The sequence below is a fragment of the Sminthopsis crassicaudata genome, chromosome 1, assembly GCF_048593235.1.
Source record: "Sminthopsis crassicaudata isolate SCR6 chromosome 1, ASM4859323v1, whole genome shotgun sequence".
NCBI lineage: Eukaryota > Metazoa > Chordata > Mammalia > Dasyuromorphia > Dasyuridae > Sminthopsis > Sminthopsis crassicaudata.
The window spans coordinates 733,123,350-733,142,145 of record NC_133617.1 but is presented as its reverse complement, the minus strand read 5'-3'; the positions used below and the strand labels follow the sequence as shown (position 1 = coordinate 733,142,145).

The window sequence follows — 18,796 nt, the reverse complement described above, 5'->3', positions numbered from 1 at the left end:
GTATATTTGTATAGTGTTGCATAAAAAAAATATATATAATATGTATGTTTGTGTGGTACATATAAATATATGTTGTGTATATGTGTGTGAGTATATAATGTATATATAAATATATAAAGTATATATGTGTAGATATAGTATGTATATGAATATGTGGTATGTATATGTGTGTATATGCATATACACATATATATCACACATACACACATGCACATATGCATATATACAACAATATGGTCTCTGATTCTCACAACCATAAATGGGTAGGGATTATTATTATTCCCATTTTACAGATGAGGAAATGGAAGCAGGGAAAAGTTAGGTAACTAGCCCAGCTGGTAAATGTCTGAACACGGTTCTACCTGGCTCCAGGTCCCATTCTGTCTCCTGGCTTCCTACAGTGAAAAGATTTACTTTTGAAGATTCCAACAATCCAACTTTTGAGGAAAACTGTTTGAGAAATTTTGCCAATGTTAATTTTTTGAAAGGGTAAACATTTCATAAGAAAATCGTGAATTTCTTTTTGTTATTGTTGTTATATCTGGAAAACATTACATGTTTTACTGTTTTTTGGGAAAAAAAAAAACAAACCCTGAAGTATTGGCTTTTATTGAAACTCTGAACCTGGAGCAGTACAAAGTGTTATTTATTCATTGGTGATAAAATGAAAACAAATATCCCACAGCTGCTCTATTACACGAACATTTACAAATAATAACTCAATCAGCCAGCCCTTCCAAGCTGGCCTCAATCACTGCCTCATTCAAGAAGCTTTTCCTGATTCCCCCAGTTGTTACTACCTGGCCCCTAATCACTTTCTATTTCCGTTTTGTGAGTGTATATATAAGTGTATATGTGAGATATGTGTATATATATATATGTGTGTGTGTGTGTGTGTGTGTGTGTGTGTGTGTGTGTGTGTTTGTGTTTTGTGAGTGTATGTATGTATATATAAAAGTGTATATGTGTATTTATATATATGTGTGTGTGTATAAATGAATATATATATGTGTGTGTGTGTGTGTGTGTTTATATACTTGTTGTTGTTCAGTTAATTAGCCATGGACCATTTCATGCCAACACTTTCCATGGGTTCTTCTTGGCAGAGACACTGGCAAGATTTGCTACTTTGGTCTGTAGTGGAGTAAGGCAGACAGAAGTTAAGGGAGTGTCCATGGTTACAGAGTTAGGTAGTATCTGGAGATGGATTTGAATTCAGGTCTTCCTGACTCCTGGTCCAGTACTATATTCACTGCATCATTTAGTTGTCTACATACACAAGATGGCCTTCAAATCTTGGTGTAGTTTTATTTTTTCATGATAAAAAGGATTTATCTGTGAATGTGGTATTTCTCTTCCAGTAGAATGCAAACTCCTTGAGGGCAGGGATTGTTTCAATTTTGTCTTTATATCCCTAGCAAATAAAATAGGGATTATTAATCTGTGGCCCATAGATCCCTGGGAGTTTGTAGATAGATTCCAAGAGGTCAGTGAATTAAAAAACACCATTTCAATAACTATTCCAATATAATTAGTTTCCTCCAAAATCCCATCTATTTTACTTTACATTTTTCTGAGAAGGGGTCCATGGATTTCTTTGGACTAGCAAAAAAGAATGAGGGGGAATAAGGGAAGAAAATAATTATATAGCACTCACTATATGCCAGGCAATATACTAAGTATTTTTTTTTTTTTTACAAATATTGTCTCATTTGATCCTCATAATGACCATAAAGGGTAGGTTTTATTATTATACTCATTTTACAGTTGAGGAAACTGAGGTAAACAGAAGTTGTGATTTGTCCAGGATTGTGACCCTAGTAAGTTCAAGACATACAACTCAAAGACTGTTTAGAACACACACAGTATCTAGCACAGTATAAGAGTTTAATACATGTTTGTCTCACAAGCCAGACACTCTTGATACAGTAAATGATCCATCAAAGACACTGCTTCAGCACTGCTTCAGTACATATCTAACTGATGAGGGAGTCAATATCTAGCTTTCTCCCATCACATTCACACTCTCTCTGGTGTTCAGTATTTGGTAATTCATAATATCACCAGAAGACATTCTGATGTATTTTTTCAAGTTGACAGACACTGAGACTTGGGATGAAATTTGAACCCATGCAAGTTCATGATGACCATGGGGTCATCAGATTAAGTCCAACATTAAGACACTATTATGCTGGAAAGACTGAATTCATGGGATGATGAGATCAAATACTTTTAGCTAGAAGGGACCTTGGAAACCATGGAGTCCAATCCTTGCATTTTACAAATGAGGAAACTGAGGTTAAAGAGCCTTAATGACTTGCCTAAGTTTATGGAGTGCCACTATCATAAATGATGGTACATGAAATCAAGTCAACCTCTAATCCCAAGTTTTTTACTCTATCTACTATTCCATTCTGCCCCAATCAAGTACTGATGTACTCCCCCATTAGCATACCAAGTGGTCTCATGAATCAGAGCTCCATGATTGGTACATCAAAGCTCTTGGCACCTGAATGGATTAAATTCAGCCATGTCTGAATTGTGATGAAGGAGCTCTTTTTCCAGCAAGCTTTAGATTCATCATTTTCCATAACTTCCAATCTACATATCTTGGCTTTGCAGTTAAAACATATACCAAGGTTCTACCTCACTATTTCTATAGAATTTGTATGCAGGTAATCCAAGACCAGAAGAAAACACAACTGAAGACATAAGAACTCTCTTTCTTGAAAAGAGAACATTATCCTCTCTGAGATTCATCCTGACCTCCACCAAATGTTTGTTCCTTTGTCACAGCAGGCAACTGGCGTTGGTTGGATGAGCCATGTGGCAATCTGAAAGCCACTTGTGAGTGGGCTGATCCAAATGCAAGGAACATGTGGTCAGAGATGATCTGGGAAGCATCACTGAGTGGTGAAAAAAAATGTTGGGTTTAGAGTCAAGGGGAGTGGGTTCTATGTCCTTTCCAGCTCCATTTCTGTGAACTAAGGCAAGTTGTTTAAGCTTTCTGAAATTCAGTTTCCTTATTTTCAAAGTGAGAATAACAATACTACTCTCGTGGAGGTATTTGTGAGGATCAAACAAAATATACCTAAGACTTGGAAAATTATAAATCTCTATGAGAGGCAGCATGGTGTCATGAATGGCGGATTGGTCTAGGAGTCAAGAAGCCTTAGGTTCAGGTCTTATGGCTGATGGCCAACCACTAGCTGGAAGGCACTTTAGAGGTCAGCAAATCCAACTCCTTCATTTTATAGACAAGGAACCTGATGCTGAGAGAAAGTAAGTGAAATATCTGTCCAGGGTTGCACAGATGGTAAAGTCCAAGGCAGGATTCAACCTCAAATCTAGTGCTGTAGCCATGAGCCCCTCCTAACTGCCTGGCTATTGTGACTATGAATTTCATTGGCCTGTCAGTATTCTAAATGAATCTGGGTAATAATTGAGCTGCCAATCTGTATCAGTGGAAGAAGATTATTGCACAAAGATTTTTTTAAACTATATTTGCATCCTAAGTCCAGATCCTTGTATTTATTGTTGTTCAGTTGTGCCATGATTCCATTTTGGTCTTTTCTTGGCAAAGACACTGGAGTGGTTTACCATTTTCTTATTCAGCTCATTTAAAGATGAGGAACTGAAGTAAACAGTATTAAATGATTTGCCTAGTATCATAGAGCTAGTTAATATCTGAGGCTGAACTTAAACTCATGAAGATGAGTTTTCCTGACTCCAAGGGAAGACTCATCTTCATGAGTTTAACTTTAGCCTCAGAGCAGCTCTGTGCTCTATCCACTTCACCACATAGCTGCCCCCAGACGCTGAATCCTAACAAAAAATCCTTGGAAAAATACCAAAAAACAAGAATTTAATATGTTTCCAATAAAGAAAATATAAATGTAGAGTGTTGGATGTAATCTAAGAAGTGTTTTGAGCAAAGGATGACTAATCACTTGTTGAGCATAACATGGTAGGGATTTCTTTTGTCAGTGGGTTGGGCTCAATGTCCACTGAGATTCCTTCCAATTTCCAAATTCTGTGATAGGCCAATACCATAATTTTACAGCTGAGGAAATTGAGATCCAGGGATGCTCAAATTACTATAGTTCATTAGAAATGGATTAGGACTAGGAACCAGAGATTTGACCATCAATCCAAGGCCCTTTTCCATATATTAGTAGTTCTACAATTAAATAATTGACCACACACCTTCTGCAGAATGAATGGAGAAAACAATTGTTTTCATGGGTAAATATGAGGAGATTCAATTGAACAACAATAAATTCATGGTAGAAATAAAGATTTTGTTATAAGCATCATGTCCTACAAGAGCCTAGTCAGCAACACAGAAAGATAGGTGAGCATGGACCAAGCATTACATTGTGAGTTCACTGTGGAGTACAACTAAAGAATACTAGTCTGGAGTCACAGGATATTGGTTCAAATCCTACTTCTTATATTTCCTGTGTGACTTTGGGCAAGTCAGACATGTCTTGGCTTTTGTTTCCTCTCCTATAAAGGGAAGTAATCTCTAGAGTCTCTTTCAGTTTTTATGAAATATACAGGTAGATACTCAGTGTTTGTACCTGTCTGATATATGTGTTGTTCACACGTGTATATGTATGTGTATTATGTGTGTTATATGAATGTATGTGTGTGTTTATCTCACGACCATAATATTTGGGATTAATAAGCAAAGTTGCCATCCCCTCCTTTTGTGTGTATTACTGGGGACTAGTGGGAATAACTACTTTGCTATTTTGCTCATTGTATGTTCTGTAATGCTTACTAAAAATAAGCCATATGTGATTAATCTTCTATTCTTTCAATTCTAGTACTTTAAGCAAGAATCCTTCCCAAAGGATAGTTTTCACAAATCAGAATAAAGGACAAAATAAGGGAATGACTTCACTTCCTCTTCTTTTGGATGGGTTGGGGCAGAGTCTAGAGTTATGATTTCATTGGCATGGGGATCTCCCAGGATGGGAAGTCCCTCTGCTGTCAAAGGTCAGCAACTTGCCTGCAGCCTAATCATAAAGGGAGAATTGGGGAACTGAGAGGATAAATGCCTTGGTAGCAGACCAAGGATATTCTTCTAGGCTCTAAATCTCACACTTTCCTTTATGGTTTTCATCAAGCAGCTAATAAAAATAGAAAAAAACAAAGAATTTGTCAGGATGTTTGATCTATAAGAAGTCCAATCCCATGATATCTGGAAAAATCTGAATGACTTGACTTCTGTCCATTCTTGATGCAGGCAGTGGTTGACATAGCCACCCTTCCCCTCTTGCTCCTTAAAATTCTAGTTATCTTTACCAAGGGCATTTGATGTACAGCTCACACCTGGTTATCTATTTCAGGGAAAGAAAGCATCATGAATCAATGGGAGGAAAATGCTGGATTTGAAGCCAGAGGATCTGAGTTCTAATCCAGCCTCTGACATTTTCTATCTGTGCGATTTTGCATAGAACTGCAGTTTTGTTTCCTTAAGTGGAAAATAAGGTGGGGTGTAGGAGGTCAGCTTTGTTGACTCTGTGATTCTTTCCTGCTCTTGAGCTACAATCCCATAATGAGTTCTCAAAAACAAAGCACACAGCTGTGAGTCAGGAAACTGGACTTCTAATCTGCCTCTAACTGACTATGCCACCTTAGGTATATCATATAAAATAACAATGGCAATAATAATAGCCTTTATTTTGTATTTTAAGGCTTGAAAGACATTTTTAAAAATCTTATTTTATTCTTACAATTGTCCTCAGAGGTAGGTACTATTATAGACCCATTTTACAGATGCAGAAACTACAGCACTCATTGTCTTTCCTTGCATCCCAAACCCTACTCCCTCCTACCATCCCTGTTGCTATAGAGGGGAACACCCAGTCCTTCAGTCTCATAACTTAGGAGTCAACCTGGACTCCTCATTATCTTTCACTCCCCATATCCAAATCATTGCCAATGTCTGTTAATATCACTTTTGCAGTATCTCTCGAATGCACCCCCTTTTTCTCCTCTGACATTAATGGCCCACTCATTGCTTCATGCCTGAACTACTGTAATTTCTGTTGGTGGGTCTACCTGCCTCAATCCCTCCATCCTCCATTCAGTCCCTCAAGTGATTTCCCTAAAGCTTAGATCTGATCATGTGACTTCCCTACTCAATAAACAAACTTCTTTGGCTCAAATGTTCTGTTTGACATTCAAAGCCCTTCATAATCTCTTCCCCTCCTCCCTTTCCAATCTCCCCACACCTTTCTCCCTGACAGCAGTCGCTCTCTTTAACCTGGCGCTCTTCACCCTGGCTCCCTAGCCTGGGTGGCCAAGCCAAGATGGGTAGCCAAAAGAGGTAAGGATTTTAGTAGTGAACTCTCTATCCCAGTGACATTGGCTTCCTTTAAGCCACAAGTAAAATCTTACTTTCCACAGGAAGCCTTCCCTAACCCCTCTTTATTCTTTTGTTAATAATTTCCTATTTATCCTTTATATAGCTCATTTGCTATATATTTGTTCCTATAGTTTCCCCTATTAAATCATGAGTTTCTTGAAGGAAGGATTTGTCTTTTCTGAGAACTTAGCACAGTCCTTGGCTTTTGTAGTTCCCAATAAATGTTTATTGATTGATCATTAAGGCACGCAGAGATCACACAGTCAGTAAATTATATTTGAACCCAGGTTTTCCTGACTCTGGGACTGGTACCCTATATATTGTGCCACTTGGTGTCCCTGTATCCTAATTTTCTCAACTATAGGAGAAGGGAGTCAGGCTAGATTAGAGATTTTAATTTTTTTTTTTTAATCATAATGCTCTTTGGCTTTCTGGCGAACTCTTTATGTTCTTCTTAGAATAATTCTTTTAGATGTATAAAATAATAGACATAGGATCAAAATAGAAATCAAAGGTTAGTGAAAATAAAGATATCATTTCCCACCCCCCTCATCTTCATGCATCCTCCTGAAATCTATCCCTGGATCTTTTGGGGTTCCAAAGACCCAGGCTAAGAACCTGAGAACTAGAAGGATTTTCCTGATCTACCATTTTAGAGCTTTATAGGAAAGATTTAATTCAGTAAATACTGCATATCCTAACGTGAAAGATCAATTAGCCTCATATAGTTAGAGATCTCTTTCTTTAATATTGATCAAATTCAATTTAACCATTTTCTTAAGAGCCTCCTATGTGCCAGATGGAGTCCCAGGCTCTGGAAATGCAAGGACAAAAACAGAGATCAGGAATACTTTCTGGTAGGAGGAGACTCCTGAGCTAAACTTTGGGGAGAGCTAGGGATTTTATGAGGCAAAACTGAGGAAAAATTTGCCTTACAGGTAGAAGTGACAGTATGCAAAACACAGAGAAGGAGGTGGGAGGTTGTTTAAGGGGAATTGCTAGGGAGGCTGGAATATAGAGGTTATGATGGGGGCTATTTGGATATGAAGTCTGGAAAGGTGGGTTGGGACCAGATTGTGAAGGACTCAAAAGTGCTGAACAGAAGAGCGTGCCTTTGGTTCTAGAGTCAAAAATAGGGCAACGCTAAAGATTCCTTACCAAGGGAATAACGTTGGCAGAACTGGGCTTTGGGAAGATTGACAGTTGTGTGGAGGATGAGTTGGGAGGGGGAGTTGAGAACAGGAGCAGAGATTAGAGAGGAGGCTGTGAGGGGTTGGAGAGGGAGAAAAGGAGAGCTGAAAGTAGGGATATGAGGACCAAGGTGGAAAGTCAGGGAAGAGCAGGGAAGGGAAGCAGGAGAAGTCCCCTAGACAGGAAGTGGGTAGCCATGAAAACTGTGCTAATCTATCTGTCATGTCTCTGTCTCTGTCTCTCTTCACCTCTCTTTCTTTTTCTCCTCGCCCCTCCCCCCTATTCTCTATCTTTCTATGTTTCTATATCTTTCTGTCTCTCCTCTACCTCTGTCTGTCTCTCCCACCTTCTGTTTTCCTCTCACTACCTCTCTCTCTATCTGTTTGTCTCTCTCTTGTGTCTCTGTCTCTGTGTGTCTCTCTCCCACCTTCTCTGTCTCCTATCTCTGTCTGTGTCTGTTTTTCTCTGTCTTTTTTTCTCTCTCTTTTACCTTCCCTCTTTATCTCTTCCTCTCCTGTCTCTGTCTTTCTTTATCTCCCTGTTTCTGTCTCTGTTTCTCACTTCCCCCTCTCTTCTGTTATTCTTTCTGTGTGTCTCATTTCATGCTTTATCTGTTCTATCTCTGACTCTGTTTCTCTCTGTGTCTCTCTGTCATTGTTTCTATCTTTGTCTTTCTTTTCATCTTTCTCCTCCCTTACTGCATTGACACCTTGAAGAACACACCACCCTCTGTTCTCCTGATTCCCTTCTGATAGCACAACTTTAGGAAGGAGCCAAGTCCTGCTTCACCTGACATACACTTGTTCTCTCTCCAGACTTCAAATTTTTGATCCTCCTCACTTACTGCATCATCAAGATAAAATTCCTCTGCCCCAGCTCCCTTTTAGGTTTTGTTTTATACCAATAGAAATTCATTTTCTATGTTGTGTCCTTGTTTTTATGTCCTCTGCACTTAGTACAGTGCTTAGCACACTTTAAGCACTTAATTTCCTTCCTTCCTTCCTTCCATCCATCCTTTCTTACTCCCTCTCTCTTCTTTCCTTCTTTCTTTCTCCTGTTTTTCCTTCCTTCCTCTCTTTCTTTCTCCTGTTTTTCCTTCCTTCCTCTCTTTCTTCCTCTCTGTCTCCCTTCTTCTCTTTCTTTCTTTCTTTCTCTTTCTTTCTTTCTTTCTTTCTTTCTTTCTTTCTTTCTTTCTTTCTTTCTTTCTTTCTTTCTTTCTTTCTTTCTTTCTTTCTTTCTTTCTTCTTTCTTTCTTTCTTTCTTTTCTTTCTTTCTTTCTTTCTTTCTTTCTTTCTTTCTTTCTTTCTTTCTTTCTTTCTTTCTTTCTTTCTTTCTTTCTTTCTTTCTTTCTTTCTTTTTTTCTTTCTTTCTTCTATTTGTTCCTTCCTTCCTTCCTTCCTCCCTTCTTCCTTCCTTCTTCCCTTCTTTCCTTTCCCCCCCTTTCTTTTTTCAAAAAAAAATATCATGTGGAATCCTAACGTGTTGCCTTCTGAATTCAAATGAGGTAATCCACTGAGTATCTCTATGCTAGAACCAGATCACCTTTCCTGTACCCTAAAAATCACTGCTGCACCCAAATTCATCTCAATTATGTTCCTCGGGCATAGGAAGGACCTGGCATTCTGAGGAAAATGGCTTGGCAGAATAATTTGAGAGCATACATTATGAGGAAAGTATAAATGGGCTCAAGGCAATCTCAGGGCCATTTTCAGCACATTTCATCAACCCCCTCTGCTTTTTCCCATGTGGAGCAATTTCTCTCAAATAATAGGTGATTAGACCCTTTTCTTAGGTTCTTAGTCATTTAAAAATTGTCAGCAGAATGTCTTGGGGCAGCAATTAGCTTTTCAAGGATGGCAAGGACATATGGCTCCCATAGGGTGGTACTCAGGCCACATGACTTCCTCATATGAATCAGTGCTTTAGAGTTAGAACTCACCTCTGAAGGTATTTAGTTCAAACCCCCTCCTCCTACACAGGAGGAAACTGAGGCCCAGAGAATGAATTGTTTTGTTCCAGTTACCCAGATAGTAAGTGACGGAGGTAGGATTAGAATCCAGATCCTTAGATCTCTAGATCTCTGCTCTTTCTCCTGTATTATGTTGGCTCTTAGGAGGTACCTCTTGACCTCACCAGCTCACACTTCTTCCTTTTCTGAGTTCCTACAGCACTGGTTACCAATAGTGTTGTTGTGAACTATCTTCCCCTATCAGGAAGAACCCCACCTGACAATTATTAGATATAACCAACTCCCAGACTATTTGGAAAGGAACTCTTCATCAACCCCAACTGTCCATCCCCCAACTTCTGGGCATCTTTAAACAACCTTTGAGATATTTATGAGCATCTTTAGGCAGTTCTGGGACCTAGTTTGCCAGACACAACCCATCTGGCTCCTGATCCCTCCCTCTTGAATTTACACCTTCATTTTTCTGATTTCTCTGAAAAAATCCCCACCTCTGTATTTCCCCTATAAAAGATCTAGGTCTCTCTCCATATCTCTCACTTTTCTGTCTCTGTCTCTCTGTCTCCTTCTCTTTGACTGTCTGTCTGTCTCTCCCTCCCCCCACCCCCACCACATAGTTCTTCCCTTTAATGGTGCCTTTCTTCTTCTTCTAGCTAACTCTGGTCAGTTTAACCTTCCAATTCAATGGCTTACTGCCACCTCATGGAGTATTTCCTTTCTCCTAGTTGTGAGCTAGTTCCCCTGGGGATTTTGTCTTTTTCCTTGCTAACTATATTCTCTCCCATATATTTCATATTTGTCATTTCTGCTGCTTTTTTTTAATCCCCTCATTTTGTCTGTAACCTTTTCCCCTAAATAATCCACTTTTTGCCAAAGAGAATGGCCATTGTGAATTTGCCATATGTTTATTTGGACTATCTTGATCTTATCATTGGAATAGTGGACAAATAATAGATTTCCAGCATAGGAGACAAACTGGGCTTGTCCCCCATATCCCCCTAGGCAAGTGACCTCAACTTTTGAGGTCTTAGTTTCTTTTTTTGTAAAATGAGCAGGTTAAAGATAACTTCTAGCTCTATGTCTATATATCTTTATCTATCTATGTATCTATGTATCTATCTGTCTATCTATCTATTTGTCTGTCTATCTATATGTATGTATTTTAAAACCCCTATTTTAATGCAGAGAAAATCAAGATACAGAATTAAATGACTTGTCCAAGATCTTGAACTTGAATCCATGTCCTCTGATTTTATTAGCAGAGATGTTTTCCAGTGTAGAGCCCATGATTAGTCTTATTAACTATGCCCTCTTCCCAACTAATCAATTACCTATTTCCTCCCTCTCCCAAATTTTCTCTGAACCTAAAAGCCTTCACAATTGGACTAACTTACCATATTTTTCAGCTTATTACTTGACTGATGACTTTTTATATTTAATCTAAGATATGGAACTTGATTTCAATTAAGCACAAGTTAATTTCTCATGTGACATCACCCAGGTTCAGAGAGAATTGCTCTTGGAAGGGGAGAAAGAATTTTTTTTTTCTTTTTCCTTCACTCTTTCTCATTTTGAAAGTTGATCATATGGAAGATACTAGACTAGTAGGGGATAATAATACAACCAGAAGTTGAAAAACATAATAAAGTTAAACAGAGGGTCTCTCAAGAAAAGCATACAGCTCTGTTGTCTCATTTCCTGTCTGGAAGTTAAGTAGTCTCTGGTTGATAATTTGGGGGAACCAAAGGGAAAAGGCAACTTCTCTATCTCCCTTCCAGCCTTAGAAGCTGTAAGTAGCATACGGTCATCTCTATGTTTGTGGTTATTCTTTCTTGATCTTGGATAAACAAGTATTCCTGGGTGGATGTGTCCAAGCATCAATCAACCTTATAAATTTAGGAGATCCAGAGTTCCAAGTGAACTCTCATCAGAAACCAAAGTTGACAGCAAAGTCACTGGAACCAATCTCAATTACTACAGCAATTGGGCAGTGTCTGAGGAGGAGCCTTGAGCTGGACATGTCCAAACATTGATCACTGCAAAGTTCACAGAGATTTCATGGTGACAGCTGAATGATGGATCTAGCTTAGCTATCAACTAACTTGTCCAGCAGAAAACCTGTAACCTTTGAGAAGTCAGTCCAGTGGGAAGTTTATTATTTATTAGTATAACCACACCCTGCAGCTGACTTCATCAGGTTTCAAAATGGGAGAAAAGGACTTCAGGTACTCCCTTTGAGCAACACACAAGCATCTAATTTCCATTGTATTCTAAACCCATTCTTACCCTGGATAAATCTAAATACCTAAATTCTTACCCTGGATAAATCTAAATCTTCGGGAGCATATTTTGAAGCAACTACTCTTTTCTATCATCTCCTTCTTTAAATCTAAATCTAAATTTAAATCTAAAAAATCAACTAATTGAAATATAGCTACTTAGTGTTAAAGTTAATGTTAAACACACTGCTAAGGGCTTCTGAATAACAGTCCTAGAAACTCAACCCTTACCTAATCCTGCAATTCTGACAGGAATAGTAGTCAGATGATCTTTTGGGAACTTCAGCTTGAAAGTGTTTTACAGAATGAATGAATGAATCTCTAAGAGATGCTATAATGGAAACAGAACAAAATCTCAATACATCTTCCATGATGGCAGTTATTTAGACTCAAGAAAGATTGAGATTAATTGATATGGAATAGATCATGACCTATATGTGTCACTTAGAAAAGTCTTAGGGAGTTAGTCTGATGCACACAGAGGTTAAGGGAACTGTCCAGGTCCACACAGGTAAGAATTATCAGATATGGGATTTGAACCTTTATTTTAATTAGACTTCAAGTTTAACTACTTTGTTTTATTGTTCCACCCCTTTAAAAATTAGAGCAGGCAGTGAATGGAAATGTTACCTGGACCAATACAAAGAACCTTTTCTTCCATCTCTTCCAAACATTCTTACCAATGGCCCATAAGTACCTAGAAGGGGAAAGACAAAAATTAAGTGAAGATGAGTGAGTGACAACATTATTTTCCAAAGCCTGAGATATATATTATATTGTAATTATTGTACCTATAGGAATATAATGTCTAATGACAAATCTATCACAGATTTTCAGGAAGGATTTATGAATACAACTCTTTAAAGGGACTAATTGGGGCAGGTGTTAAAAACAAAAAAATATGGAAGAAAGGAAAAAAGTTGGAGCTAAGCCCCTCCAATTGTGCTGATGTTTTTTTTTTGAACTTCTAGTAAGATCTAATTATTATTTTTTAAAAGCATTTAATCTCTGCACCCCCCCCCATTATGTTAGAAAAGAGAGCTCCAGTCTTTGAAAGGAATTTCCAGTTAGGAGCATCCCAATGCTTCTGTGACTGGTGGCTTATTTACATAAGGAAATTCTCTGATCATCAGGGGAGTTTTTTTTCACCAGTCTTTTCTAGCACAGGCAGTGTGGTTGTGCTATGTAAAATTAGGCAACAGCACCTGAAAACAACAGAGAAATCTCTAACTTTAAGAAAATCTCAAATAAGAAGACTCAGTTTCACAAAATGAACTTCACTTGAAGAAGCAATCCTTAAGATTGCTTTGATATCTTTCTCTCTCCCACCTAGCTTTGAAAACATGGAGCGATAGGCCCAATTTTGATTTGCTTTTTGGATGCACACTTGTCAGCAAATATAGAAAGGGAGAGATATCTATTTTAAGATCTGTGGGGCATATAGATTATAATGTAATTTTACCAAGGTAATCCATGCGATGTTCTAATTAATAAAAAATTAATTTTGATGAGTTGCAGCAGAACTCAGATCCTCTGATGTCAACTGTAGGATTTTCCCATAAAAGTGGTTCAGAGTCATGAAGACTTAAATTCAAATCCAGCCTCAGACACTTACTCTATTTCTGAGAATATCCTTTAAACCACTATGTGCCCTCATTTTCCCCACTGGTAAATGGGAACAATAATAGCACTCAACTCTCAGGATTGTTGTGAGGGTAATGAGATAGCATATGTAATGCTTTTTGCAAATATGGAAGCTTCATGAAAAGTAAGTTATTAAAATTCTGGCTTTATTGTTTCTTCCCTGTGTGACTTTGGGCAAATGACTTTGCCTGGATTTATTTTCTTCTTCTGTAAAATAGCAATATTGATAATACTGCTTTCTATAGTTTCTTTCATCACTGAATGACTGAATAATGAGATGGGAGTTTCTGGGGCATCTCATTAGTCGGCTCTGAAGTCAATGCCCAGAGAATTCTAAAAATATCTTGAGCCATGGTTGTCACATTAGAAGATGTTTAGAGACTCTCTAGGTGACTAGAACATATTCACTTTGATATTTGAAAGTCCAAATAATTTGCCCAAAAAATAAATTCACTGTTTTTATTATCAACATAATATTTGCTTCTAGAATTCAATAGTGTATTATTGTTAGAAAAGAACCCCAGAAGTCACATAATCCAATCTCTATCAAAATTATATAATCTCAAGTAATGTTGAATGTATCATATTGGTAGTCATTCATTGTATTCTTAAAATCTTTGCCAGTCACTAGAAGCTTTTGGCGTTGAAGTAGCTCATTCTGCTTTTTGATATTTCTAATTGTTATGTTTTTTTTTCCTGATTTTGAAGCTGAAATCTGCCTTTCTGTAACATTCACTTATTGATCTTACGTCTGATATCTGGGCTCTGCAGAACTGATCAAATCCTTCCTCAGGACAACCCTTTAAATAACTGATGATTGTTATCATGTGTTTTTGTTAAATCTTCTTTGATCCATCCTAAATATACTGGGGCCCTTGATCATCTTAGTTATCTAATGTTGGTCTACCCTTCATATTATCAATAGTCCTTCTAAAATGTTATATCCTTTATTGAATATAAAATTCCCTCTATATAACCTTTAGATCTTTCCTTGAGGTACTCCAGTGTCATCACTAAAACTTAACTCTACATCAATGGCCTGCTACATCACATTGTTGATTCATATTAAGCTTGTAATCTACTTAAACTTTTAACTTTTATCTTTTCTTTATTGTCTTGATGTAGTTAAATTTTTGAACCTCCTGCAGACTTTTTCATTTATCTCTATTTAATTTAAATATTAATTTTATCAGTCCATATATTAGCTATCCCTCCCTAATTTAGATTATCCAAAAGCTGAATAAGTTTCTTGTTGTTGTTCATTTATTGAGTGATTTGCCATTTCCTTATCCATCTCATTTCATAGAGGCAAACAGGGTCAATGACATGTCCAGGGTTACATGGCTAGTAAGCATCTGAGACAAGATTTGAATTAAGGAAGAGGAATCTTCCTTTCTCCAGGTCTGGTGCTCTAGCCACGTGCCATATACTTCTCTATATCTTTTAGAAGTAAAATCTATAGCTAACACAATAATTCAATAAGCAAATATTGTGTACTTGCTGGCTGCGAGCATACAGATACTCTTAGAAGATCTAGAATAATAGAATTTAGAATTTTAAACCTGGGAAATCCAAGATCACTTAGTCCTGCCATCTCTTTTTATAAGCCTAAAGTCTGCTCAAAGTCATGCAGAACTGGGTCAAGAACTTAGATCTTCTGACTTTTAGTTCAGTTTTTCCCCTTCCATGTATTTGGATCTCATTCTATTAGAGAACTTGTTTTTAAGGAGACTTTTTGGGCCTTTTGTTGAGGACATAGGCAGGTAGATGGCACAGAGTGCTGATCCTAGAATCAGAAAGACCCAAATTCACATCTGCCTCAGACACTGACTAGCTGTATGACCTTGGGCCTCCCTCAGTTTCCTTATCTGTAAAATGTAGGTAATGAAAGTACCTGCCTCCCAGGATTATTGTGAGAATGAAACAAGATATTTATAAAGTGCTTTGCAAACCTCAGAGTGCTACATAAATGCTACAATAAATCATCATAATTATTACTGAGAAGAGCATTCTAAAACAATGTCTTTGAAATCTGGCATTGCCAATGGAGTGCGGCAAATGGGCAATTTATTCCTGTGCACCTTGCCAAGGTAAGGAAAGTGAGGGAATTGTTCAGAATTTTATGAACTAGTTGAACCAAGAGGGCAGAAACTAAATGCCTGAGCTCAATTTTCAATGGAACAAGTTGAATAAATGTGGGAAATGGAAAAAATCCAAACAATAAAACTGTCAAATTGAGAGGAGATTAGGATGACAATTTCTCTTCTGGTGGTTCATGTTACCCAGAAAAAAAAAATTTCCCTAAAAAGGACTAAAGAATTAAATTAATTAATTAATAGAAATCTAGATCTAGAGCTGAAAGAAATCTTAAAATTTATCTAGTTTAAGCTTTTTATTTTATAGAAAAGGGAACTGAGCCTCAGAGGTAAGTAAATTGCTCAAAGTCACATGTGTACTCAACATCAGACCTAGTATTTGACTCAGGCTCTGAATTTCATATTCTTTCAAATCTTCCAAATCTTTCATTTATTCACAAATATTTCTTAACGACCCAAATCCTAGATTAGTTAGCACTTTATCTTCAATGGCCTTATGCTTATCCAAGAACATTTAGCCTTACAAACAATAAGCACTTAATAAATGCTAAATGATTATTATTTGAATATATTGAGAGACAGCTTCCATTTTTTCACTCAATGAATAATACAATCATAATTTAAAAAAATAAATCAGACTTTTGTTAATAATTTTCTGAATTGTCACAAAAATTTGAAATACTGGAGTATAAATCAATTTTTACTTAAGCCAATATTGGTTGTGACAAAACTGAATTTAATTGTTTTTTGATCCATTGTACTAATCAGTTTCTTAAAAAAAACAAAAACAAAACCCTCATTGTTTTGAACCTGTACTCAGAATGTTTATTTTGTTTTGTCTTTAAATTTTTAAACTCTAATTGAAAACAATTTTATCTATGATCCATGTATGGTCTTGGATTAGTCAATTTACTATTCTGGGATGTAGTTTCCTTAACTGAAAAAATAACTTCCTCTCTAGATCTATGATTCTATGATCCATTTTTAGGGTAAAAAGAAAATTAGGGCAGATACAGTATCAACTATTTGTTTACATTTTTGCTTTTGTTTTAGTTATTCTAAGAAGGTAGCATTGATGAAGCAGTAGCTATATTTCAATTAGCGGATTTATTTTTTAAAGAAGGGCATTTTAATTTAAATGATAGATAAGAATAGTTGCCATTAAATGACCTATTCACTTTCTTGTTGTTCATTTACAATTCACTCATGCCTGACTCTTTATGACCCCATTTGGGATTTTTTAAGCAGACACTGGATTGGTTTGCCAATTCCTTCTGTAGTTCATTTTACAGATGAGGAAACTGAGGCAGACAAAGTCCAGTGACTTGCCCAGAATTATAGAGCTAATAAGTGGCTGAAGCCATATTTGATCTCAGGTTTTCCTGACTCCAAGTGTACAGATTTTGATAGTATGGTTTTCATCCTTTAAGGTACAATCCTGAAATGCTTACGTTGCATTATAGATAATGTCACAGTATTGATGCATTCTGCCTCTGTAATTTTGGAAACCAGAGTCATAGAGCACACATCTAGGAATGAATAAAAGCAATCTGGATAATTTTGCACATATGTTATTTCAAAGAGAGAAGATGACAATAGAATAGGAATGTAATTTCACTGGTGTAGGAAAATGAGAGGAAAATCTTTCACTCAATGTAGTTTGACTGTTTCTTTGTAACTTCATGCCTTCCAGAGTGCCCTGAGTAGTTTACTAACTTGCTTGGAATCAAACAGCCATTTTATTTCAGAGGCAGTATTTTGAAGTCTGTTCTTCTTGATTTCAAAGACAGAGGGAGAGTTTGTGATTTGTTGGAATATAAAATAAAATTCATTGACTGTAACTAAAAGTCAAAGGAATTTAAATTGCTTGAGACAAATGTTATTACAAGATTCTGAACTACTTTAGATAAATTTTTTTCCCCAAAAAACCTGGAAGATGAATCTTCTATTCTTGTAACTTTGAAAAGATGAATGAGTGTGCTCAGAGCAAAGGCTGCTTGCAAGTCAGAGAAATATCAGTCACACACTTACCCAGAATGCTTCATATTTTGAGGTTTATCCATTCGGACAGCAAGTTTAATTTTCAGATCTTGATCAGGGCAGTTTTTGGAAACTGTCATTTTATGCCATTCTGATTGTTTGGGGCTGTTTGGGGTAGGACGGAGAACAACCTGGAAGGGAAAAAGAGCATTTTAGTTGACAAACATTTGTCAAACACTTAGTATATGCTACATGAAGTTAAAAAAAGGAAATCGCTGTTCTCAAAGAGCTTACATTTTATTTATTATCAAGAAACATTTAAGAGAAATAGGATGTTATATAATCTACACCTGGAAAAAAACTTTGGGGAATATTCTAATCACCCATTTTAGAGGTGATGAGATTGAAGATTGAAAATGAAGTGGATTTATCCAAAACAATACAAAGTTGGGATTCAGACTAAGGTCCTCTATTTCCAAATCTGTACTCTTTCATTAGTCTCATGCTGCTTTATTTCTATGTCATCTTTCTCTCATCCCCAAAGAGGAGATGCATTTCTTTCTTTCTTTCTTTCTTTCTTTCTTTCTTTCTTTCTTTCTTTCTTTCTTTCTTTCTTTCTTTCTTTCTTTCTTTCTTTCTTTCTTTCTTTCTTTCTTTCTTTCTTTCTTTCTTTCTTTCTTTCTTTCTTTCTTTCTTTCTTTCTTTCTTTCTTTCTTTCTTTCTTTCTTTCTTTTTCTTTCTTTCTTTTTTGTTTCTCCAGTTTTCATGGTTTTTAATATTTCTTTTCATTTTTAACTTAATAGTGTTTTATTTTGCCAATTGCCTGTAAGGTTAGTTTTCAACATTGATTTGTGAGATTTGGAGTTGCAAATTTTATTTCTCACTTTCTCCCTTATCTCCCCCTTTTCATTTTAAACATATTTCCATATTAATCATGTTGTGAAAGAAAAATCAGAATAAAAGGGAAAAACATAAGAAAGAGAAAAAACAAACAAATAAAAAAGGTGAAGATCATATGTTTCAACCCACATTCAGGCTCCATAATGATCCCTTTCCCAAGTCTATTGGAATTAATTTGGATCACTGTATTGCTGAGAAGATGTAAGTCTATCATGATGGAAGGAGAATTTCTTAAAGTGCCTGTCCACATATGCTGAGAGGTATAAGAAACTATAGAGAGAACCAGTTCAACTTTCATCATATCACAAATAAGAAAAGAGAGAGATTCAAGAGAGGTTAATTTGACCCATTTCATTCCAAA

The 18,796-nt window shown here is 36.6% G+C and overlaps 1 protein-coding gene across 16 annotated transcripts in view; it reads right to left on the bottom strand.

The window, feature by feature from the left end:
- CADPS (calcium dependent secretion activator) overlaps positions 1-18,796 on the bottom strand; it is a 550,474-nt gene that overhangs the window by 202,343 nt on the left and 329,335 nt on the right. For all 16 annotated transcript variants that reach the window (XM_074284209.1, XM_074284210.1, XM_074284212.1 and 13 more), the window contains exons 8-9: positions 17,587-17,726; positions 12,446-12,512 (exon numbers count right to left, since the gene is read on the bottom strand). In XM_074284209.1, the coding sequence (XP_074140310.1) occupies positions 12,446-12,512; positions 17,587-17,726 (207 nt within the window). The remainder of the gene's footprint in view (positions 1-12,445; positions 12,513-17,586; positions 17,727-18,796) is intronic.